Source organism: Bolinopsis microptera, chromosome 11 (assembly GCF_026151205.1).
Source record: "Bolinopsis microptera isolate Bmic1 chromosome 11, MBARI_Bmic_1.0, whole genome shotgun sequence".
Taxonomy (NCBI): domain Eukaryota; kingdom Metazoa; phylum Ctenophora; class Tentaculata; order Lobata; family Bolinopsidae; genus Bolinopsis; species Bolinopsis microptera.
The window spans coordinates 8,988,414-9,013,824 of record NC_087082.1 but is presented as its reverse complement, the minus strand read 5'-3'; the positions used below and the strand labels follow the sequence as shown (position 1 = coordinate 9,013,824).

At 38.0% G+C, this 25,411-nt stretch overlaps 1 protein-coding gene across 1 annotated transcript; it reads right to left on the bottom strand.

Annotated features, from left to right (window-relative positions):
• Positions 1 to 5: 5 nt before the first annotated feature.
• LOC134822921 (uncharacterized) lies at positions 6 to 23,827 on the bottom strand. The gene is made up of 9 exons (XM_063834198.1): positions 23,678 to 23,827; positions 3,710 to 3,838; positions 3,386 to 3,489; positions 2,544 to 2,667; positions 2,237 to 2,331; positions 1,881 to 2,050; positions 1,652 to 1,766; positions 1,408 to 1,485; positions 6 to 354 (listed from the first exon to the last, which is right to left on the bottom strand). The coding sequence occupies exons 1-9, from the start codon at positions 23,821 to 23,823 to the stop codon at positions 239 to 241; spliced, it is 1,077 nt and encodes a 358-aa protein (XP_063690268.1). The 5' UTR covers positions 23,824 to 23,827; the 3' UTR covers positions 6 to 238.
• Between the last annotated feature and the right edge of the window lie 1,584 nt (positions 23,828 to 25,411).

Here is a 25,411-nt window from a genome sequence, read left to right as displayed (position 1 = left end):
CACCAGAATCCATATCTATTTACCTAGGGACCTCAGGCTTATTGGCTTAAGCTTGATAAACGATCCAAGTGATGGCGGAGTGACAGGCAGAGCGCCGCCCAGTAATCATCTCTAAGTTTAACAAAAAGCGCTAAACTAATGTATATAACACTCAGTAACACTCAATGACAAATGATTTACAGCTCCTGTTTGAGCTGATCCTTCAACAGCTCCTTTTTCTCCTTCTTCTGATCTTCTCTTACAGCTCCTCTTTCATTTCTTCAGGCTGAAATGCGTGATCAAGAGGAGCAGGTTTGTTCTGGTAGCTGCTCTTCAGGTAGGTCAACACACTGTGTAAGTCCTTCTCAGAGTGGCCTGGGAACAGTTTAGTTGAATAAAAAGGAAGGTTAAATTTATAAGTTGAAGTCTTCTCAAAAAGCAAGTAGTTTGAGCAAAATTTAGTGAAACTATAAATTTAATTTCTTGATCTTGTCAAAATCATATATATATTTCATATGAGCAAACTTAATCTGAGCAACCACATATTAGCCGCGTGGAATTGACGTTAAGTTTAATATTTCTTTTCGTACCATACAAGGCGGGTTTAGTCAGGGCCTTTCGTGATATGATGGATCAAGTTATAGTTCCACCAGGATCTAGTAGTACGTACTACGTATGATTATGCGGCCTGTAATTGTATGTATCGTAATTTCGGACAACTACTTGCCGAATAATATTAATAAGTGCTAGGCCTGTGAAAATGTTCTGTTTTTCGGGTGACCGACAACTGAACCCAATTGAACCTAGTTCCCACGCAGTTAACAGGCACCCAATCAGCTTAATTGGGTGACCAATCAGCTTAAATCCCAAAACGACAACTGAAACCACTACAAGGTCATATCACAACTGCACCTAAATTGGAAATACGACAACTGAACTGCGAGGAACAGACGAGAGGGAAAGTTTAAAGCCTTGATTTGACGTTTAATGTTTGACTCGCCAAAACCAATTAACATTTAGCCATAGGAGTCTGTAGGAGTCAAATTAATCATGTGCTAATTAATGTGCTAATTAATGTGCTAATTAATGTGCTAATTAATATGCTAATTAATGTGCTAATTAATGTGCTAATTAATTTGCTAATTAATGTGCTAATTAATGAGCCAATTAATGTGCTAATTAATGTGCTAATTAATGTGCTAATTAATGTGCTCCAGCTGTAGGAGGTCGATTTGTACCGAATTTTGCAGGTGCAGTCTAGCTGCAGATTTAGTTGAGGTTGCTTGTATTTATACTTGTAAGGATTTATTTGAACTGGTACGCACGGAGGAATTAATATTTTAGGGTCCGAGTTTTACAAGATTCAAGATTATGTATTCAATTTTGAATATTATTGCGTAATAGTTTCGATTAAAAAAGTTTAGTTACCGCTAAGTTTAAGTTCGTCTCCAGATGGATTTCTCAGCTTGGTTGTGATGGTGAACTCAACCTTGTCGTGATAGTTACCTGCGATGTTTTGTGTTAATTTTACCTGCAAATCTGAAGGCTGAGATAAAATTTTAAAAACATTTTTATAATTCTAAAACATGATCTTCAACAGATTTTAGTTTTTTAGTGTACCCTGAAAAGCTGAAATACCCTAAAATACTTAAAATAATATCATGAATCATACCCTGAGCAAGGACAAGCAGGTAGACAGGTCCGTACTCTGCTTTAGGGATGGTTGGAATAACTGCGTTCACTTTAGCACCGGAGGAGTCGTAGAACATCGTACCACGGTTTGTGACCTGAAATTGGTCACCTTCAGTCTGCATTCCAAACAATGCTCTGAACATATTATCAAGTATCCAGTTGATAGTCTCAATCAATCTAAAAATTGAATCAAGCCAATCACTCCTCACCACAGCTCTGTAGCATATATCATTGTTCATCATGGTGTCAGTGCAGAGGAAGGACGCAACACCACCTGGAGCCTCCTGTACTGTTTCAGGGACCAGGGTGGTCAGGGACAGGGATCTCTGGTCGTAGGTGTCCTCGAAACAGAAGGGGATCTTGTACTGACCGGTGTCTCCTGGTGATTAGGTTTTAAAGTTGGGAGTTATAGTAAACTAAAGGTTAATTTGGACCTTTGAGCTTTTAAACATGTACAGCTTTAGTTCAATTAAGTTAAAGGCTGCATTAACAAAGTCTACTTCTCTTCTTTCGTTGCAACAAATGCAGCGCCCCTAGTACTATTCTATATAAGGAGTTAGCTAACCTGAGGTAAGTTGGGCGGTGAGGGGGATAGCAACCTGTTCCAGGGTCTGAATACCACACCCTCTAGTAGCAGCGCTCTCCGAGACTATCTCCGCACTGAAAAGGGAATCAGTTGTACAATTGCCAAGAAGAGCAGTTCATTATATCAACAAAATGAACAAAACATCTTCAGGTTTTGAAATTTTTCAAAGTTTGCAAAACGTCGTCACTCGTCAATACTGATTGAAAAAGACAAATTATGATAATTAATTAGTCTTGTTGTTAATTAGTAACTACGGTAATTAGTCTTGTATTTAATCAGTAATTACCTGTCCATGCCGTCGGGGATGTTAAGATTAAACTGAGCCTCGTTGGCTGCCAGTTCCAAACCGTATTGGAAGGTCGGGGTCCCATGACTTGCTGTTATCTGTATGTATATGTCGTCCGAACCCCCTGTCATATATAATTCTTATTGTAAAGTTGTAATATGATGGTATTATGGTTTTATACTTGTTATTTTAGATGTACAATGTTTGTATAGCACACACCTGTCTGATATAAAACAGGTGCCTCTAACTAGTGTGTCCATTGAATTGTAAAATTGTCAAAAACCAAAATTCATCTATGAATATGATCCGTTACCAAATTGCTAATGGCATTATGTCTTATATGACCTGATATATAAAATGACATCTTAGTTCCGCGTCTGTTTTATCTAGAAATCAAAAGCGGGCTTGTCGATTACAGAAAAGTGTCTGCTCACTGCTCAGCATAAAGAAATTTGATACTGATAATTTTGTGCAAATTTCCTGTATGGCAAAATAATTTGTTATAAAAAGTAAACAATGACTATTTAAAGCTGTTGAAATTCTTAAAAACTAGTTTTGTCCGAAATCTTTCAAATTACCTTAGAATGTTATTTTGTTGATGTGTCGTAATCTTGGACTCGAATTGATAATAAATCAACAATGAAAACACTGGCCTCTAAAGTGAACATAATTTGAGCATCATATGTATTACTGTAAAATTGATCGCTCCCCGATCTAGCGTAGTGGAATTCCCGCCAAACTCGCGAAAAAACAGGGATTTTATTACTGTACTACAAATCAGCTACGATATTATAAAACTGTCACATGTTACATGTTACGTGGTATGTTACAGGTTGGCTTACATGTTGCACTGTTGTAAGTGAACGGAGAAGTATCAGGTTTCGGGTCAAAACCGGCTTTTTTAGCTTCCTGTGCGTTATCTCGGACGATCTTTGTAAAGTTGGGCCTGAGAAGGAAGCATGTTGGTATTCTTGTTTATCAATCGGTATCAAGTTTCATTCTTACGGAATATCGTACTTGAATATAAACAGCATAAACTTGATTAATACACACAGGGACATACTTGCATACTACTCAAATGATGAGTAGAACGCTAGAAGAATGCAGGTATACCACGTATGCCAGATGTATGGATGAAATCCGCACACAACTTTTATACAACTCACCCATTAGAGACTTGGATATGGAGCCAGTTGGCATCTCCTATCTCTGCAGAATCCCAAGGTTCGTTCATCATGTACACCTTCGCTTTGAAGGACCAGCCGTTCAGCAGTCCCCCTTTGCAGAGTGGAGCCCTGTAAATATTAATAACTGTAAGTTATTAAAATTGATAAAGTATAAGTTAAGTAATAATTTACGTTAAGTGATATAGGTTATATAAATTATAATAAGTTAGTGCTAAGTTATAAATTAAGTTTTTTAAAGAAGGCTTTTGTTAGTTTCTTGTTCACAGTACCTGCATGATGAAGCTCACTGAAAAATGTTGACAGTAAAAGTGGAAAAAGAGATAAATGTTAAATGTTTTGCTGGATAATTAAATTTAACCAAAACCCACAATCATGGGTAGACTGCTGCCAGTGTCTCTCTTTGCCAAACAAAAGACAATGATATCAATTTGAATGACCGTAATCAAATGCAAAATGATACCGAGAATGAAATCGGTCGCTCGCTTTTCCCATTCATTCACGGCTTACGAATTGTAACAAGTTTCGATTTATAACATGTAGTCTGCAAATACAATTGGGTTTTGGTCAAATATGGAATATGATGTTGTAAAGTTACTTTAAAGTTAGCACAATGAGAGAGATGTTGCAGAGAAACGAGGGGCTTTTATTTTTTTTAAAAATCTCAACACTTATTTTACTTCGGACATTCCAACAGCCACATTGTTACACAAGTGTGTAACCAGCCAATTACAGGAAGCCGAAGGATTCAATTATACATTAGGCCAGTGACGGTTAAGGTAGTGTGTACCATACTTTCTTCGCCCGAGACTTTGCTGCAATGGGCAGCTCCTCATTTAACCCTCACACCCGATTTCTCGAGTATTTGGCTGAGTGGACCGGGGGGCTGCATAGACCACTCAGGATCCTTAGCTGAGCGTCGACGACGCTCACCCCACGGCTAGTGACAGAGTCGGGAATCGAACCTGGTACCTCAAGCAATACCAGGCGGATTAACCAACTGAGCCACTAAGCCGTTTAACTCGTACTCCGTTTTATAGATCTATATTCTATATTATAGCGTACTCTAAGCTGTATATTGACCACATTTGATATAAATATAATTTTGTTAGATTTCCTCGCTTGTAATCGACTATCGCTGCTAAACCGAAACGGTAATACACTGTGAGACATTTTTGGGGAATATACCTCTGTCAACTGTAGTTGACTATAATATGGCAGTCACACCTAAATTGTTGGAATTAGTGCTGTCATGCCAAGTGCAGAATCTTAACAAATTCTCTGACCACAAGCCGTGCATCTGCAAAACAAAGCACAAACACAACTTGGTTGACGCAGCTGATCAACTTGAAACACTAGAAGACGCACCTAAAAAATACAAATTGGATTAATAAATGACTCAATGAGGACGAGAAACTTTAATTTCAGTTTCATGCGATCCAGGATTCGCCAGAATTTTTCAGAAAGTATCCCGAATCGCGGAAACCCAGTGCACAGACAAAAAACAAATTTTGTGTCCTAAAGTTAATGAAGAACTGATCGTATCTATCTTCCAAGACATTGCCGATGTAATTCTTCCGACAAAAGGTCCGAGGAACAAGCCAGATAGGAAAATAGCGGGCGGAAAAAGAAAAAGGAGACAAAGGATAAAGCTCAAAGCTCCGTGGTTTGATGTCAGTAGCATAAATTTTGCATAAATGGCAAGCGGGAGTTGAACAGACTGTCCAAAAGTTACGGCAAAAATCCTACGAATCAAAAACTCAGAGACTCTTACTATGATCAAAGTTGACGATCATAACAGAAACTTATAAAACCATATCTCTGAACTTAAATTAGATAATGGGTTTTACCCATTTTTACCTGCATGGCATAGAGTTAAAATTCTCCCCTACTTCTAGCGAGTAATCAGTGAAAAACTGCAGCTCCCCTGCTGGCTTAAAAGGGTCAATATTGCTAAACTCCGATGTAGCAGTCACGATCTTAGGATAGAAAAAGGTCGCTACAACAAAGATCAACTCAACACAGCTCTTAAAACGTGTCGCTTCTGCTGCTCCTCAGAAACGGATGTCATACGTTTTTTAGAAGAGCTCCCTACCCCTTCTTTGAAACTCCTATTCTAGAAACCGAAGACCACGTCTTAACTGAGTGCCCCTACTACCATCAACTCAGGTCCAACCTCTCTGACAACCTCAAAAGCCTGTTGATACTAAAAGAATATGGAGCCATAATGAACTTGTTATACCTTCTGTATAACAAGTTTAAACTTCTTCTTTCAACGTTTTGGTAGAGAGGATTTGTTATACTTTCTGTATAACAAGTTTTAACTTCTTAACTTTAAGCTTAACCACGCTCTCCCACAGTTCAACTGATTAACAGAAGATCACTTTAACAACGAAGTAATACAGCCGTCAACTCAGTGGCTTATTACTAACACAGTCAACGCGTCCACGACTAGGAGCAGGACACATCGCCTGGACACCGGACACCGCTCTTATCCCAGCTTATCTGCACTACAACGTGACGTCACAGCAACATCGCAATACGTGTCTAAGCAGACTTCAGCAAGGAGAGGGCACTTCGATTCTAGCACGGGAGATTTGCCACGGACTTTACTGAGTTACTGAATAGACTCTTTACTCCCATCTTTATCGTCTTGATATTATACTGATTGTCAACGTTACTTTTATTCGTATTTTATCCAACTGTTTTAATTGTTCAACGTTAGACAGGACCTAAAACTAATAGCCTATAAACGGGTCATTTATAATAAGTGGAGCCCGATCCAAAAAAAAAACAACTGATCCAGAGGAGAACAACTAGACATGTCTAAAGAGCAACTTCTTCAACAACTCAAAACCATTATCGACGAAGCAGGTGAGAACGCTACTCTTATTAAACAAGAGGCTGTAGATTTATTAGAATTACAAGCACAGATTACTCAAACTGCAGCCCAAACCAACGGTGGTCAGCCAGGTTTAACAGAGGCACTAGCAAAATTAAAAATTTCACAATCAACGAAAATGCCCAAATTTGTCAAAACAGACAATTTCTCAAGATATTGTGAACGATTCCAAGAATACGTTTACATAGCAAAAATCAACGATCCAAACCTTAACATGTTTTTTCTACAAAATTTGGACGATGAAACTTATTCACAATTAAGAAATGTAGAACTTACCAACGAACAAAAAGCTAATGCTCAACTTTTCTGTCCAATTTACAAGCGAGCAATCTACGCGGACATGTCCATCTCACTCAAAAACGAAGTGATGGAATGTCGTCAAAAAGTTGACGAAAACATTGCGGATTACGCATTTCGTCTCAGAGAAAAAGCAATGATTGCATATTCTAACACGCAAGATGCTGAAGAAAATTGTCTAATAGCATTCCTACGGGGAGTTAAAGATCCTCAAATGAGGAGAAAACTTAATGAAGCATCATCTTTATCAACGTTCAAAAATGCAATAACCCTAGCAAAACGCTTAGAAAAAGTCAACGAAATGCTCAACGAGGAACCGGAGGTAAATTCGATTCTTAAAGAGTCAACTTACTCGTTCAAACCGGAAAGAGAAAAACCTGATTATCCACGAAATGAGTCTTATAATAATCAACGATATAGTAAATCGGAGTCTCCCAATAGAGCCTCAAACTCCGATTATCATCAACGGAGAGACAGATCTTCGTCAAGAGACCACAACAGATCTCGACCCAGAGATAGGGATAGCAATCAAGGAAATCAACGAAGTGACAACTATGACAGATCTCGTAGGAGATCGTCGTCACGTGACTCCAGTAGATATAGGTCTAATACTCCTGGTCGATTCAACGATAGACGAGGTAGATCCAGGACTCCGGAATATAAAAGGTATAATTATCGCAATGATTATAATAACAACGATAATTACAGAAGGAATGACCGTTATGCCTATGGAAACAATTTCCATCGTAACGTAACTTGTTATAGCTGTAAACAACAAGGTCATATTCAACGAAACTGTTCTTATAATACAGTAAATCATTTTGTAAGTCAACGTCCAGCAATGCAACATTGCGAACAGTTCCAACAATATGGAAGGAATCTCCCTCCGTCTAATCCTGATACACAACAACATGTCTCTAGGAGTAATCAGATTCCAACTGACCAATCAACGATACAAAATCATAACGGTTTAAACTAAAAAGGGGCAGAGGCACATATTAGGTGCGGTAAAAAAATCGAAATTATGCGGTACCGCACCCGACTATAAAGGTAAAATATGCGGTAAGGTGCGATACATTTTTACCAATTATGCGGCAAATGTGCGACGATTTTTTCGAAATTTGTGCGGGAATTGCGCGGTTTTCTTTTGCATTTTCTCAAGGACTTTGGAAATTCTAAACGTATAACCGCCGCTCTTATCAAAAATAGGTCTGTTTATGTGTTACTGAGGGTGTAGTTCTTTACTAAGACCATGATTGAACCTATATTGAGATTCAGTTATCTGAGAACAGTGACTTGATCTGGTAGAGATCAGGAGACAGTTATTTGAAGACGCCTCTTGATAGAGTCGATCAGATCCCATGCGTGATCGCAAATATGTGACACGCTTGTTGGCATTAATCGTCAGTACTTGTAAACCATTTGATCCAAGATCCATTAAGCCCACTATGAAGCCAACGCTACAACGAATAGAGCTCATTACCCGATAAAAAGGGCTGCAGGTATGATCGAAGTACGGTAACGACGAGGGTTCCATAACGGCCTGGGTCACGGTCCCGAAAGGGCCTGGGTCACGGTCCCGAAAGGGCCTGGGTAACGGTCCCGAAATGTCCTGGGTCATGGTCCCGAAAGGGCCTGGGTCACGTGGTAACCGGGTCACGTGGCCTAGGCATGAGTTCCAAAAGGGCCTGGGTCACGGTCCCGAAAGGGCCTGGGTCAGGGTCCCGAAAGGGCCTGGGTCACGTGGTAACTGGGTCACGTGGCCTAGGTATGAGTTCCAAAAGGGCCTGGGTCACGGTCCCGAAAGGGCCTGGGTCAGGGTCCCGAAAGGGCCTGGGTCACGGTCCCGAAAGGGCCTGGGTCAGGGTCCCGAAAGGGCCTGGGTCACGTGGTAACTGGGTCACGTGGCCTATGTATGAGTTCCAAAAGGGCCTGGGTCACGGTCCCGAAAGGGCCTGAGTCACGGTCCTAAAAGGGCCTGAGTCACGGTCCTAAAAGGGCCCGACTTTTAACATATTTTGGTTTTTACACTCAAAAATCTTAACGCGAAAATTTCAAAATTATGCGAAATTACGCGGAAAATGCTAGATTATGCGGAAACATGCAGAAAATTACAAAATGTGCGGAAGTGTGCGGAAAACAATAAATTATGCGGAAATGTGCGGAAAACGGTAAATTGTGCGATCCCGCACCCATCGCACCTAATATGTGCCTCTGAAAAGGGGTTGTGAATTCTCTCATTTCAACGAAAATATTGCCTCTAATAACAATAGAAGTAACTATTTACAACCTCGATTAAACCCCTATAACCAAATTATTGTCAACGGATATTGTGAAAATACTATGTGCAACGTTTTAGTGGACACAGGTGCAACAATCAGCTTAGTGTCTAGTAGAATAATCTACTTAATGAATCTGGAACTTAACATCAGACCTACTAATAAACTCATAGCAGGATTAGGTAAGAAGATCATCCCTATGAGAGGGGAGATAGTCCTGTCCCTCCAACTGGGTAAAGCTAGTCAACGACACATATTTGTAGTTAGTGATAATCTTGATTCTGAGATCTTGATGGGTATGGATCTCATGAAGAAATTCAACATGTGTATCAACGTACCACATAAATTGATTCAAATGCCCCATAACAACAACGTTACCTTCATTAACAAACCTGTTGCTATAAAATCTAGAATGAAAATAAGATGCAACAGAACCATTAAAATACCAGCTAAAACAGCTTGCTACGTCAACGGCAAGATCCCTGTTTGTAATACCACGACAAACTATGAGGGAATTATAGAACCTTACAAGAAATTAGCCGAATCAAATGGCATTTTTGTTACTGGGTCTATATCTTATTCTAACAAGAACTTAGTACCCATACACTGTATCAACCCAATGCCCTGGGAAGTAACAGTCTACAAAAATCAACTGTTGGCATTTATTGAACCATTTCAACCTTTTGGTTCAATTCAAGAAGCACATGTTATTAAGAAAGCTACTGATTTCTACGATGCTTCTATCAACGTTCCGAGACTATCAACAGCTGAACCCGTTGAAGTTACACGGGAAAAAGGAAAATGGGATAATCCCGAAAATTTAATCAAACAACTGAAAATTGACAAAATAGATGTTTCTGAAAATTACAGAAACGAGCTTAAGTCCTTAATAACGGAATTTAGTCACTGCTTTTCCAGAGACAAATTCGATCTAGGATGCGCTTCATTCTACGAAGCAAGGCTTACTCTCAAAAGAGACTTTACTCCTAAATGGGTACCAACGCGCCAAACATCTTATAAGATGCAACCATTTATGGATCAACAGATAGAGAACTTGGAAAAATCTGGTCAAATATCTAAATGCAGATTCTCTATATGGAATCTTCCTGTCTTCTTAGCAGTCAAACCAAATTCTAAATCAACGGCCAATCCTCACAGATTCCTGGTGGATGCGAGAGCTCTTAACTCTCAGGTCATTAAGGATAATTACGAATTACCTCGTATTAACAACATCCTCGACAAAATGACAGAAGGTAAATTCTGGTCAAATTTTGATCTAACCTCCAGTTTTACTCAAATTGGTTTAGAGCAAAATTCACGCCACTTAACGGCGTTCACATACAATCAACGACGCTATATGTTTAACAGAATGATCCAGGGTGCTATCAACTCGTCTGCGGAATTTTCCCGCGCAATGGGACTCTTGTTCGAATCTACGCCTTTCTCGTCATTATGCTTCTTTATCGACGATTTGCTTATGGCATCTAACACTGAGAGGGAACACATCAAACGGCTAAGATTTATGTTTCAACGATTAGAATGGGGTAATCTCAAATGTAATCCCAATAAAACAAATCTCATGGCCAGAGAGGTCAATTTTGTCGGACACACTCTCAGTGAAAAAGGGTTACAAGTTTCGGACGACAAAATTCAAGCTATTAAAAAGCTGCCTCCTCCCATCAACGTTAAGTCTTTACAGAGCTTTCTAGGTATGTTAAACTATCACAGAAATCACATTCAACATTTCGCTCAAACTGCCGCTCCATTATACAACCTGCTGCAGAAAAACGCCCCATTTAACTGGGACGATTCTTGTCACGAAAGTTGGTCTAAACTTCGTACTGCTTTAATGACAGCTCCCATATTAGGTATTGTCGATTATACTGACAAATATCAATCATACATAGTAACTATCGACAGCAGCAAAGCTGGACATGGTGCTACGTTAACTCAGTGGGATGGTAATCAACGTAGAATAGTTGCTTATTTCAGTAAAAGCGTACCAAAGCATCAACAGAAATTGGGCGCTACTAAACTTGAAATGTTAGGATTGCTAGCCGCATTAAAACATTGGCGAATCCTCTTGCACGCAACTCCCTTTATTGTAAAAACAGATTGTGTTGCTCTGCTTTCATTACAATCTATTTTTCATAAGGAAAATTCTTATATGCAACGACGCTTAGCTATGCTTGCAGGTTTCACTTTTAAAATTCAACATATAAGTGGAAAAAGTGAAGAGATCAAAATAAGTGATTATCTTTCTCGTTGGGGACCGTTTGAAGTGAAGTCAACTAATGCTCAAACTCAAACCCGTAATACCAACGTCACTGCAAAAAATTGCGTTTTTGACAATAAAATCAACGATTTTAATGCCAAAAATCTGGCAGGTGTAGTCTCACAAGGCACACAAACATCAGAAATCAGTAAAATCAACGACTCTGATATGCTCAATTATAATGAGGATAATATTTGCCAGACGAACAAATACGGCTTTGGCGACTCATGTGTGAGTTCAACTGATGAAGAATCATCAGAATCGGATGAGCTTGATTCAACCAAGCTGCATAACGTACTACTTCAAAGTATTGAAAAAGAAACAACGCCAATTACCTTAGATGACGTACGCAGTGAGTACTTCAACGACAAAATATTGCTTGAGGTTATTGATTGGGTAAAAATCAACAAAAAACCAATTAACATTGACTCTCGCAGCTCTCATTGTGAAACATTCCATTATTGGAAAAATTTCAATCAACTCACTTTCAACAATGGAATATTGTACATCAATAGAATCAACGCTAATTCCAAGAAAACCACTAAAGTTATTGTGTTACCTTACACATTAATAGAACGGGTACTCTACTCGTATCATAACACAATTTCAAATTGTCATCCTGGAGCTGAAAACTCCTATGAATTGTGCATCAAACGATTCTACTTTTACAAAATGCGTAAAGAATTTGAATTGTGGGTCAACGCATGCTTAGTGTGTAACAGAACCAAACAAGCACAAGCACTTCGAAGGGCACCTCTACGGCCTATAATTTATAACCACCCTTTTCAAGCTATTTCCATTGATCACTTGGAAGTATCTAAAACGCCTACTCCACGAGGCATAACAGCCCTATTAAATATCACTGATATGTTCACCGGTTATTTAGTTTGTATCCCAGTTAAGTCACAAAAGGCTGAAGTCACGATACAGAAAATTATTGAACATTGGATATTGCGATTTGGCATGTTTAACAACCTTCACCACGATTTAGGTGCAGGGTTCACCAGTAAACTGTTTCAGGCCATTCTCAAAGTGTTTAACATTAAAGATAAGCCAGGCTCTAGTTTCAGTTCTAAAACTCAGGGAAAAATTGAAAGCATGAATCGACGCCTGAACATAGCCTTTCGTTCAACTTTGTCTGATAAGGACTTTAAAAACTACGACTTGTACGCTAAGTACATTACCTTTGTGCTCAACGCGCTGAAATCCTCCAGAACAGGTCATTCGGCATATTACTTAGTCCACGGTCATGAGCCTATCATGCCTAGGGATCTGTTTATCAACGACAACAGATTAGAGAAACTCCAATCTGAAAAGGATGTTTCTAAGGAGGAAAATTATGCTTACCAACTTTATAAGCAAGTCCGTGACGTAACCAGATCCGTCATAGCCAGCACTAAACAACGAGTCCAATATATGGCTACTCAGTATGACAAAAAAGTTAAGGGTCCATTCTTTGAAGAAGGGCAGTACTGTTTCCTACTTGTCAACGTACCAAAGCACAAATATAGTGAACGCTGGACCGGTCCTTACCTTATAACCCATAAAATTAACAATTGGAATTATATTATTCAAGTCAACGGAATAGAAAAAGTAGTAAATATCGAGAAATTAAAACACTACAAAATCTCTAAATATTCAAATATCGACGGTGAACTAGAGAAGAATTTATCAACAGGAAATTCTAAAAATAAACCATCAACTTCAATTTCCAATCACAAACCTTCTGATCCCAAGGAGGACAGCGAAAGTGATGATGACATCATCATATCTATTGATATTCCATTATCAACGAACACTAAACTTGATACATATAACAGTTCAAGTCAAGCTATAAACAATAATGAAGGGAAGACAGATCAAAACACTGTCTCCAACCAATGTACCACTTCTACTGGTACTCCTATAAATGCCGATCAACAGGAGGTACAAATGCCTTCTCCTTCGAATAGTTTGGAACCCAGAGTTGCACCTATTCCAGTAGGTGAGTTAAACAACGATAGTAGTGTAGTTTCAACGCCTGCTAGTTCAATCAACGAGTCAGAAAATGAAGATGATGACCAAGAAGCATTCTATGATGCTAGCACATCTTTGCTTGGTAATGAACAGCCAGAAAATCAACCGAGTGGTAGTGGCAGGAATCTAACTCTGCCGGACATAGATAAACACGGTAAGAAAAAGGGTGTTAAAGTTCCCTTTATAGCTTCCAGAGAACTCAGCAGATCAGAAGTACAAGAAGATCTGACTGCGGATCACAGGTCTAATGCTCGTTATGGCTTAAGACCTAGGGTAACTGGGGTGAAGAAATATGGATTTAGTTCACCAGTTAAAACCCTAAAAAAGAAGATAACCAAAACGAAATCTTCTAAGAAGTGACGTAGGTTATTCACGAGTTTGACTTTATCAACGTGTCAATAACGCCTGACTCGAGTTAAAAGCTCAACATTAAGTCAGATGATTGTATCATACCTCACGTGCTTTAAGCACTAATAGTCTGCTTGTTAGTACTTCGTAGTCACTTGAAGGTAAAACTTCCATTGTGATTAACATTTCACTAGTACTTACTTGCTACTTCATTCAGCTATATGGATGTTAGTATTTTCGGTGTTACTAACATATTGTTACGGCAACTTTTATGGTAAATTATGGGATCCGCGGGGTTCCTCTGAAGACTTGGTTATCAAACCTGGGTCTTAATGCTGAATAAATTGGTATGATAACTTTGATGCAGGTTCACACTATGATTAGTGTTCTAAATTTTTGCCCGATTTTCTGCTAGCACAGTGCAGCACGCGGGAATAATATTTGAGGACTCCAAGCCGGGGAGGCTAAACGAACTTCCCCTAATGTTCAACGTAAACCGATTCGCACGGTTAATCTTACGGCAAATTCAACGCCTTTTAATTTTATTTACTCAACCGAAATTTCCCAAGTATTTGGGAATATAGGTGAGATAACACTTCGCTAAACAGTCTTATCACCCCTGTTATCAACCAGTTTCACTCCAACAATTTCCTACAGCTGGAATTTATTTGGTCAACGTGTCTAACCATATTAACTTTGGGTGCAATGACATGGTTAATAATCTTACGAATCAACGTAAAAACACAGGCAACGGTTATCGGCTGAGTATATTAAGTTATCAAATCAACGTACAGATAAACGCAACACCAGTCATGAAACTACCCCATCCAACTCAAAGGGGGCTTCTACTTATCGAATTATCTTATCTCAACGAAGTGCTCTTCTACGCAACCTTCAGCTAACCTATGCATTACGAGTTTAACAATCACGTGAAGCCGGGGTCCTCCTTACCAACGATAACGACTCACTTCACATTTCACTCGTTTTGTGTCAACGTACTTTTACACACTAGTAAAGCCACTGGTTTACTTTACTTCTTTTCTACGCAGTAATGTTATTTTACTTACACTTGCTTCTCATTAGCATAATTCAACTTATTATCACTTTCTACGTTACGATAATATATTCTATCTGTTTAGAGTATGTCAGTATCAGACAGCATTATTGATAATGTTACACCTGATCTTTTAAATGTTGATTCAACGCCCAACTCTTTGGACTACTCTACCACAATTAACAGGGAGGTTAAAAATCTTGATATCTCTATTACGGAGAACATTTCAACTGTTTCCAACGACATGATCAACGATTGTCAATTGAGCTTAACTCATTCAAACCTTAATCAACCTGATATTATCAACGATATTAGCATCACGCTAAACAATTCTGACTCAGAAATCCCATATCCAGGAAAAGTTACCATTCCTAACAGGAGTCAAGTCAACGCACATTCTCATCAACGCCCTATGAGCCCTGTCTGCTGGTTTAACATTCAGGATGACTAAGATACTCTACTCTACGTCCATCTACAAGTATTCAGCTGTACATGAAAATGTACTAGTTACAGGAAGTACTCTTTTTCATTTCATCTTTCAATTTAAATCTTTTATCTTCTTCTTTCAACGTTTTGGTAGAGAGGATTTGTTATACCTTCTGTATAACAAGTTTAAACTTCTTCTTTCAACGTTTTGGTAGAGAGGATTTGTTATACCTTCTGTATAACAAGTTTTAACTTCTTAACTTTAAGCTTAACCACGCTCTCCCACAGTTCAACTGATTAACAGAAGATCACTTTAACAACGAAGTAATACAGCCGTCAACTCAGTGGCTGATTACTAACACAGTCAACGCGTCCACGACTAGGAGCAGGACACATCGCCTGGACACCGGACACCACTCTTATCCCAGCACATCTGCACTACAACGTGACGTCACAGCAACATCGCAATACGTGTCTAAGCAGACTTCAGCAAGGAGGGACACTTCGATTCTAGCACGGGAGATTTGCCACGGACTTTACTGAGTTACTGAATAGACTCTTTACTCCCATCTTTATCGTCTTGATATTATACTTATTGTCAACGTTACTTTTATTCGTATTTTATCCAACTGTTTTAATTGTTCAACGTTAGACAGGACCTAAAACTAATAGCCTATAAACGGGTCATTTATAATAAACTCAACCCATATAAAAGAGTTCGGGAAGTACCTTACAGACTCCTCAAATCTACGTAATCCTCCTAAAACGGTTCTTTTGCGATAGTCAAAACGCGACAACTAGCGCTGGATGGCGACAACTAGCGCTATCCAGCGCTAGTTGTCGCTATCCAGCGCTAGTTGTTGCTATCCAGCGCTAGTTATCGAACTGTTTTCTGCGATGGCCAGTTGCGCTGGCCATCGCAAACTATCGCGTGCGACAGTGTCGCATAGCCAGCGACAACTAGCGCTGGATAGCGACAACTAGCGCTGGATGGCGACAATTGCTGGATGGCGACAACTAGCGCTGGATGGCGACAACTAGCGCTGGATAGCGACAATTATCAAACATATATATTTTGCGCTGGCCAGCGTTATTCAGCGCTGGATAGCGACAACTAGCGCTGGATGGCGACAACTAGCGCTGGATAGCGCTAGTTGTCGCCATCCAGCGCTAGTTGTCGCGTTTTGACTATCGCAAAAGAACCCCTAAAACGTCTCTTAACCCTCGCCAACAGATGTAGTACTCGAACTTTGTTTACTGTATTACCCTAAATTATTATAGACGATCTTCTTTTATGTTCGTGAAATTGTAAACTGTTAAATTTTACTATTTTTAAATGATTTAGTTTTGATACTTTTATTTATTGATTTATTAATTCTTGTATAGCCAAGACGAGTCCGTTAGTGTTCTCTCTGGTAATTTCATGTTTAATCCTGTTTAATCCTGTTTAGTGTTTATGACATAAAAAGAAGTTGGTCTCATTTCTCGAGATTTAGTCCAGGGTTGAAATCCATGGGAAATACAACCTCCACGCCCCACTAATTATACAATCTAGATCTATAAAACGAAGTACGAGTTTCCGGTACTATACGGCACCTTTGCAGTTGAACCACACTGTGATAATTTCACGCTAATAACTTAATAAGTAGACATGATTCTTCACATATTCTTCTGCAAGATGTTAATTGAAAAAAGATATGAGAGATGAAGATAAGATCTTTGGTACAATTCAGTTCCCAGTATAAAGATAACATGTTTTTGAACTTGTATTAACTTGTATTGATACTTATTGATTGTTCCTCGGAATCTTGAGACTTCATGCTGGAAAAACACGCACAATAAAAATACAGATTCACGTACTCTAAGTCCCGGTATCTCGTTCTCCGTTTTATAGATCTAGATTTTAGAGTGCATTGTATTTACCACAGATTTCATCCCTTGTACAAAATCAAGGGAAAAAAGCAAATGATCGACAGTGTTCAAATCATGATGTTATAGTTGCCCTAAGGGCTACTATTAGTATTATAACGGCTCAATGCGATACTGACGGAGACATCGAGTTGTTTTAACGGGTTTACTTTACGCGACTCTCACGTGGAAAAACACGCACAATAAAAATAAAGACTCACCGTCACGTACTACTCTAGTTTAACAATAACTTTAATATAATGCCGACTTACGAGCATTCAGATACAGATACAGTACAGATACAGATAATGAATCCAACGACCAGTTTCACTTTATCAACGTCATGAGACACGTTTTATCTCAATTGTACCTGGGGGCCTGGGGACCCCATGCCATTATTTATATTCATAAACATAATTGAGCTGAGATTCGCGGCGAAATGACAGGCTGAGCGCTGCCCAGTAATACTATAAATTGTACTTAACATACATAAAAGTTGTAAATGTAATATTCAAGTTCAACTTGAATGTTGCAAAATTCAAAAACTGGTCTGTGACTCTGTAAACGATCTTTTGAACTTTTTCTTAATTTCAGAATTTTGTGTTGATGTACCTCAAAACCCATAATTTAGGCCGTTATTTAAAGGGTTATTTAAAGGGTCGATTCCATACTTGGTAAGATTTATGTAGGATCCTTCATAAATCTAACCAAGTATGGAATCGACCCTTTAAATAACCCTTTAAATAACGGCCTAAGGGATTTATGTGTAATTTGTTTCGGTGAAATTTTTTCTGAAATCATTCTTTAGAGTTAGACTAATAAAGTGCACAGCTCTTCAAGCGATAGCGAAACAAATAGAAAACTGTAGCTCTTATAAAAGCTCTCTTTCATAACTGACGCAATAAAATATAGCCGGGCGGACGCAACCCGGAATTCAGGGGAACTGGAAGCTTCAACATTCAAGTCCAATAATCCACATTTTTCTCTTTCGTCGTGATTATCGACGACATTTAGCTTCTTTCCTCTTAATTGGACTTCGTTTTTAGATTGAACTGAACTGTAGTTTAAAGGATTATCTCTCGAATAATCAAGACTGCATCAGCATAGGAAACTGACCCTCAGAAGTCAAGTAATGATCGTTTCTAAAAGCTTGGGTAAGCTAAAATTTTACGCAAAATTGTCTACGCGCCAATAATTATGACACCCTCATGCTGTATGTCGATGAGCAGATCATGTGGTAATAATGAAGACCGATTTTCGTGTTATTTCATGATCCCATGGCATACAATGGTGCCACTCAGATCATGTAAAGATATAACTGTAGTTTAATAACTGTAGTTGCAAGCTATCGCGGATCACTGGATCACATATAAGGGGGATCGTTCACATATTGATATTACGTGAGAGCCATTATAGCCTTCATGCAACATGTTAGCATTCATGGCCCACTTCATGAGTGATAAGTGGACTTTTTTAGGGTTTTTTTTGCTGTGTCTTGTGTTTCTGTACGTGTTATAGTCCGTACTACCGTTTGAGAAAATTGTGCTCCAAACGGCAATTTCTAATCTCAAACAAATCGGTTTTTTTCCTCACTAATTTATTCTTCATGCTTCAAATGCAATGACCTTTCTTATCAATTTCCAGATTATTAGGCGGCGCTCAGTTTTTCATTCCACGTAATCTCTATTCGGCGGAACATATGTTTCCAGGTAATTTCCAGATACTGCGACCGTAACCAGACTAGATAACGGACTTTATTAAATCTTCACAACTTGAACTAGGTTACTTAAGCGTGCGTAACCAAAGTTAAATTCAGTTTAGTAGGACTCAACACAATATGCTGAACTTATTCCTTATCCTACTTGTTCCACTTGATATTGCTATTTTCTGTATTTTTAAATCTTTATGTAAGATTATTGCATTTAGATTTTTACTCAATCTTTAAACCTTCTCATTTCTTTTACATATCTATATTATATTTTAAACTTGACGAAATTTCCCCGGCAACGGGGACATAGAAGAAAAAACACCGAAAATCGACCTCAAAATGACCCTCTGGTGAAGCCAAACCCAGCTCGCAAATGGAGTTGAAACCTCGCCATTTTTAGCAGGGTTGTAGAAAAAGGATAGGAATAGGCTATAGCATTCTTAGAATTTTGATTTAGGCTTTAGATTTTTTATAATTAACGTCGGAAGTGAGGTTAAATAATCGTTAGAATAATGGCGTTATTTTAGCAAAGGTTTACTGCGCTGTTGCGTAGCAACGATAAAAATGCACGTGCGCGAGCAAGAACATCTTAACTACGCGCGTTGTTATGCTGTATGCTACGTCATAACTTCAAAACTAGCTCACATTTACGCTCACGCTATGACTTATATTCATAACTTTGGTTGTGATTGGTATTTTTTGATGCGGTAAAAAGTATCGTTTTGGGAATCCGAATACTAACAACGCTGTCGCCATTGTTAAATAAATTCAATTATGTCTACTGTATAACAGAGCTGTATGATGAAGAGAAATTAAAACATAACTGATTTTTAAAATTTCCTCGAACAAAGCTTTCGACTAGCGGGTTTCTAGTATATTATATTTTAAACTTGACAAAATCACCCCGGCAACGGGTACTATATATCCTTTTGAAATCTGATAACTTCGATAATAACATCTGGTAATAATTTCGATTTTAGTTCGAATTATAAGAATAAATGCTAATGCTCTTACTTGTTACTAGGGGAGTCCATCGTAAAGCATCAAATGTAGTTGTATGGGGAGAAACAGGAATAATTCCTTTGATTTATCAATCAATTCGCTTAACATTAAATTACTTCAAAAGGTTAAATACAAAATCAATGTCGAATTCGTTTCTCACTGCAGCCTTAAAAGAACAAAAATCACAAAACTTTCCTTACATACATACACAACTTACCTTATCGATACATAAAACCAATCCTTGAACTAGACACAATTTACAACCTAGATCACGTAACCGTGCACCGAATTCTCAATACAAATGCAGCCCAACAAAGCCGCGTACAACGATTGTAAGTGATCACAAAGTACTCAAAGACTCCCTCAAAATCAGTTATCTTATGATCGGACTATATTTGAACGGACATGAAATGAACGGACATAATTATGAACGGACATTAATATGAACGGTAGAATGTAGAAATCATTTAAAAACATCAAAAATCCGAAATTTTTTTCCATTTTTCAAAAACCGTTTTTTATTTCAGCAAATGATTTTTAAATCTATTTTTTATACAGTAAGTTAGAAAAGCAGTCGTTAAGCATTAAAAATGTTTAAATATGTGTACATGATCAGTGTCACATATCATTTTCACCTAATGGGTTTTCGTGCATGAAATAGTCCATGCTTAAAGAAAAGCATCGCCATCAGTGATTTCTAGCTTTATGGAAACTTTTTTTATCAAACTACCCCGGTCCTGCATTTCAGTGTTAACTTTTACAAGCCATTCGGCGTGAAGTGGTTTTATCTATACTAGTATATAGTTTTCTGTGCCTCCGGCAGATGCAGACCAAGGAGAACCTTTCCGTCGTTAATTTACGGCACAATAAAGTTCTCATAGTTGTCATATTCTGGACAAAAAGTTCGAAGTGGAAAATGTTTGAAATAAATTCAACGGACTTTAACTTGGACGGACGTTAAATGAACGGACTTTATTTAAACGGACATTAAAATGGACGTTAGGGCCTCCAGCATTCAAGTATTGTCCGTCCAAGTAAGGTCCGATAAGGTAACCCCAGGGGTAACCTATATTGCATACGACCAGGAACTCAGGAACCGAGTACCTGTGTCCTATCTAAGGATTTAGCTGCAGGACTGGAACATGAGAATTAAAAGCTTACTGAAAAGTTTTAAGAAAATTTCAAAACTGTTCGAAAATTAAAAATGTATCCTAACAGTTTTGTAATTTCCGATATCGTGCACTTCATGCCATTAGACTCTGTGATCGTATGCTAAGGACCTGGCATATAGACTTTTTAACCGGATCAGATCTCGAGAGCATCTCAATGCTATCCTCTCGTGGGCTAGGTATCTTGGCCTAACCTCTCTTTTAAAAAAAGATCTCGATACATTTTTTTAGGTCTCACGATCAGACTGTGAGGATCAGCTTGCCTTAAGGAATCTCTAATACAAAGCCGTACCGCATGAGGTACGTACAAAATGTTTTGAAACAAACGTTATAGATCTATATGATTATTATAGCGTACACTATAATATAGATTAAGATAGAGCAGTTGATATTGTTCATTATAACCCGCTACAACTACGAGTTGGATAAATAACCAGTTGTAAGAGATCTAGAAGATGTGGAGGTAGATTGATAGTAACTCCAAAGAAATGAACGAGGAACCGTTCATCAAGAAAGTGCAGAAGTGCCATAATATGATATTTAGAATATTTAGAATATTGAAATTTTATAATAGCTTGTTTTTCATTGATCCAATGATAGACTGATATATAGTTTAGTCGATGATACTGATAGAAATTGAAATTAACTGAAATTAAAAAGTTGTTATATACTGGACAATACGTTCTCAGTGGAATAATTTTTGAAAAAATTCAACGGACCTTAAACGGACGAACATTATTTGAACAGACATAACATTAAGATGAACGCTAGGCCTAGGGCCTCCACTCTCCAGCGTTCAATTAATGTCCGTTCAAATAACTATAAGGTCCGATAAGGTAATTACGCGGTGACCTAAATGCTGCTAGACGAATTCAAGTCTATGCGTACTCCGTTCTCATAGTTGTCATATTCTGGACAAAAAGTTCGAAGTGGAAAATGTTTGAAATAAGGCCTTAAGTTTAACCACATTGGACATACAAACTTACATTTACGATGTGAGAATGTGTACGTCACTTTACAATATCACAGTGCTGGCAAGCACGACTGTCTCCCTTATATAAGCTTATACAAACACCATTATGCCTCCTTTACTATTATACCCCTTTACTGTTTTCCAGGCATTAAGACTCATCGGAAGTCGTTCAGCAAGCATATTTTAAGTTCAAAACATTATAATATAATTAAATGTCAAAGATAACAGGAATTAGAAATATTTATGTGGAGGTTTTTAAGAAATTTGCCCAAAATACGCGCCAGCACTGTTATACGAAATTCAGTAAAAAATCCAAAATTGCCATATTCAGGTGCCTTAAAAACCATGTTAAAATTGAGTTAGAGATCTGAAATGTTGCAGGGCGTCTAGATGTTGACCAAATCGACTGCAAAAAAGTTTCAAGTTTCAGGAGTATCGGGAAGTGGGTTTTCTGGAACCCCTGTTTTACAACAGATTCAAGATTGTCGTGAAGTATATGTATAATATGTCTCGTAAGGTAGCTGGTTACTCCTTCATGAATTAATCTAGTCTACAGATGTTTGAAACCGTTTCGATGTATCGCGAATACCCTGTATATTGTGTAGTTTATAATATGTACGTATAACTAATACCATTAGCTATTAGTATTATAATATCCAGGTAGATGCGAAATGCGAATCGATAAATCGGAGTACGACGGAGACTTGAAGTCGTCTTCTGATTATGTATCGCGAATAACCTGTATATTGTGTAGTTTATATGTACGTATAACTAATACCATAAGCTATTAGTATTATATCCAGGTAGATGCGAAATGCGAATCGATAAATCGGAGACTTGAAGTCGTCTTCTGATTACTCTTCTGTGCCGTTCTCCTGCGCCTGTACGGCTGTAGCACAGGAGAACGGCACTTTGTCTTCAGCCTGTAGATGCGACGCGATAGACTGGTTCATAATTTTTCTTGGGTAATTGCAAATTGTCATTCATTATTATCAGCTGTTTCCTCGATTTTAAATTGTCATCGTATATATACTATATATAGTCAAATAAAATGACTGGAGCAACGTTTGAATTTTTGCAAAACCTCGTAAATTTCAGAAAAATCTCAACTTAAATGACGTTAAGCTGTAGTATGAGATAATTAACATGGGGATTATAATCGCAAAAAAGGGCTCATATAATACGGGTTCTTAGAGTGTCGTACAGGCTATTTTTCAAGAGATGCTTAACTCTTTTCCTTTTTGTAAAATGACCGTTGCTTGAAACTCTTAACAGTAACCTTTCTATCCATAAAAAAGGTGTTTTACTCAAAGGTGCAGGTTATATCTCCACCGAAAGCACATCCAATTTGATACGTATGAAATTTATTACTTTATTTTAAACACATTTTAAATTCTCTATCGGGGAGAATTAAGTCATTACGAAGCACCACTTTTTGTAATTTTAGCACACAAATTTTTGGGAATTAAGGTATAATAGTAAAGGGGGTAAATAGTAAAGGGGGTAAATAGTATAGTGAATTAGAATATAAGAGGCACCTGGCACGGTCATGCTTGCCAGCACTGTGATAATTGGATAGTATTAATATGCTACCTGAAAATCTGGGTTTCTCCCTCCTTTATGTCGAGGGCGTGGTCGGGGGCGTAGTTGATCTGCATAGTTTGGAAATCTACAGGTTTTTTAGCGTAGGCGGGCGACAGAAGAACTGCCGATATGGCAGCAAAAGTGAAAAGTAACATTATCTGATCTATTGGAAATGGCTGTTAGTTGTTACAGTGACATGGCTGGACGAATGACAATATTAGTTATGTATAACAATAAAATACGGTAACATTTAAATTACTTTAAAATGAAAAACATTGAAAAGAAAAGCTTCTTCAAGTAAAATGTATTAACTGGCAGATTCTGCGAATCAAGAAATATATCAAAAACGGATGTTGCTGTTATCTTTATAGATTAAAGTACTTCCGGTTAACTTAGCGTAATAAACTATTAATAACCTTAGGAGTCAACCATTACCTTGAGAAAAAGGACAAAATTTGGATTTGAGTAGCTTCTTAAGAATTGGTGGCAGTTAGATCCGTGAAAGACACTGGATGAGCTTGGAAGATACCTTTCAAAAATGATCTGCTGCAAATGTCATAACTTCAGACAGAAGATAATGTTTCTTTCTGTGGAAGTTGACGAGGCAATTATTTGACAATTCTAAGATCAGAGGTCTTGTGAATCTCTCAGTCTCTCCCCCTATACTACTCAAATTAAAGTTAAGTGCGCATATTCACCCGCTAAGATATCATAAATTGTGATCACCATGATCTTTTTTCAGCAGAATTTTAGTACGGCACTGATAATAAATATAATGCATTGTTTTCAAGAGCAAAATAAAATTAACACTGGCAGGTTTTGTTAGTTTTATTGTTACTGACTAAATTAGAATCATCAGTTTTTCTCAACATTTTCAGATGAAATATATAAAATAATAATAACCATTCACAGTCACGTGGTGTTCGATAAATATTGTCAAATGTAACTGTTACCAAATCTCATAACCCATCTTGAGTATTTCGTCTAAAATTTGACCATTGTTAATGATCTGGCCCGGCGCGCGCTACTTCGTAACACTTGCCGTCGTAATGCGTAACATTTCGAGAAGAAAGCGGCGCGCGCTACTTCGAAGAAATTAAGACGAGTAAAATCCGTCAAGTCTAAAATATGTCATGTTGCCGGTCAAACTTTTATAAAAATATACTCTGCGGTTCTTTATAATGTTTTTAATACTAACTTTTAAGCAATTTTTCTTTAATTCATCGACTTACGAATTTTTGTCAAAGATATTAAAATAGTGTTGTTTATTTACAACACAGCACAGTACATATAATTATATAACACCGGCACGCACAGGGGGTGACACTTACATATTTTAATATTTCCCGCGACGCACAGAAAAAGGTGATAATAATTTTATTTTAAGTGCTTTGCCAGCGCCTGCAATTAACCGATACGTAGATTATTTTGGTCAAAAATCGCGGCGCCGCGACGAGCGGTCCATTGCTTTATAACAAGCTAAACACAAATCAATTTCTATAGGCATAGCTATCCGAGGATGTTTGTGACAAGTATCTGACAAGTGACAATCAATAACAACATGGACACTGATTTCACCTACAGCACGACGCTCCTACTAAATCGCTCGCCCAAATTTTAAGAAAATTCTTGTTAAAACTAAAAGGTCCTTTGAGTTTGGGTATGAAATTGATCTGAATCGGTGTATTTTTGGACGCTGATTCCGAATCACCCCCCATGACGTAGGGTAAAAATGCTTCCCTG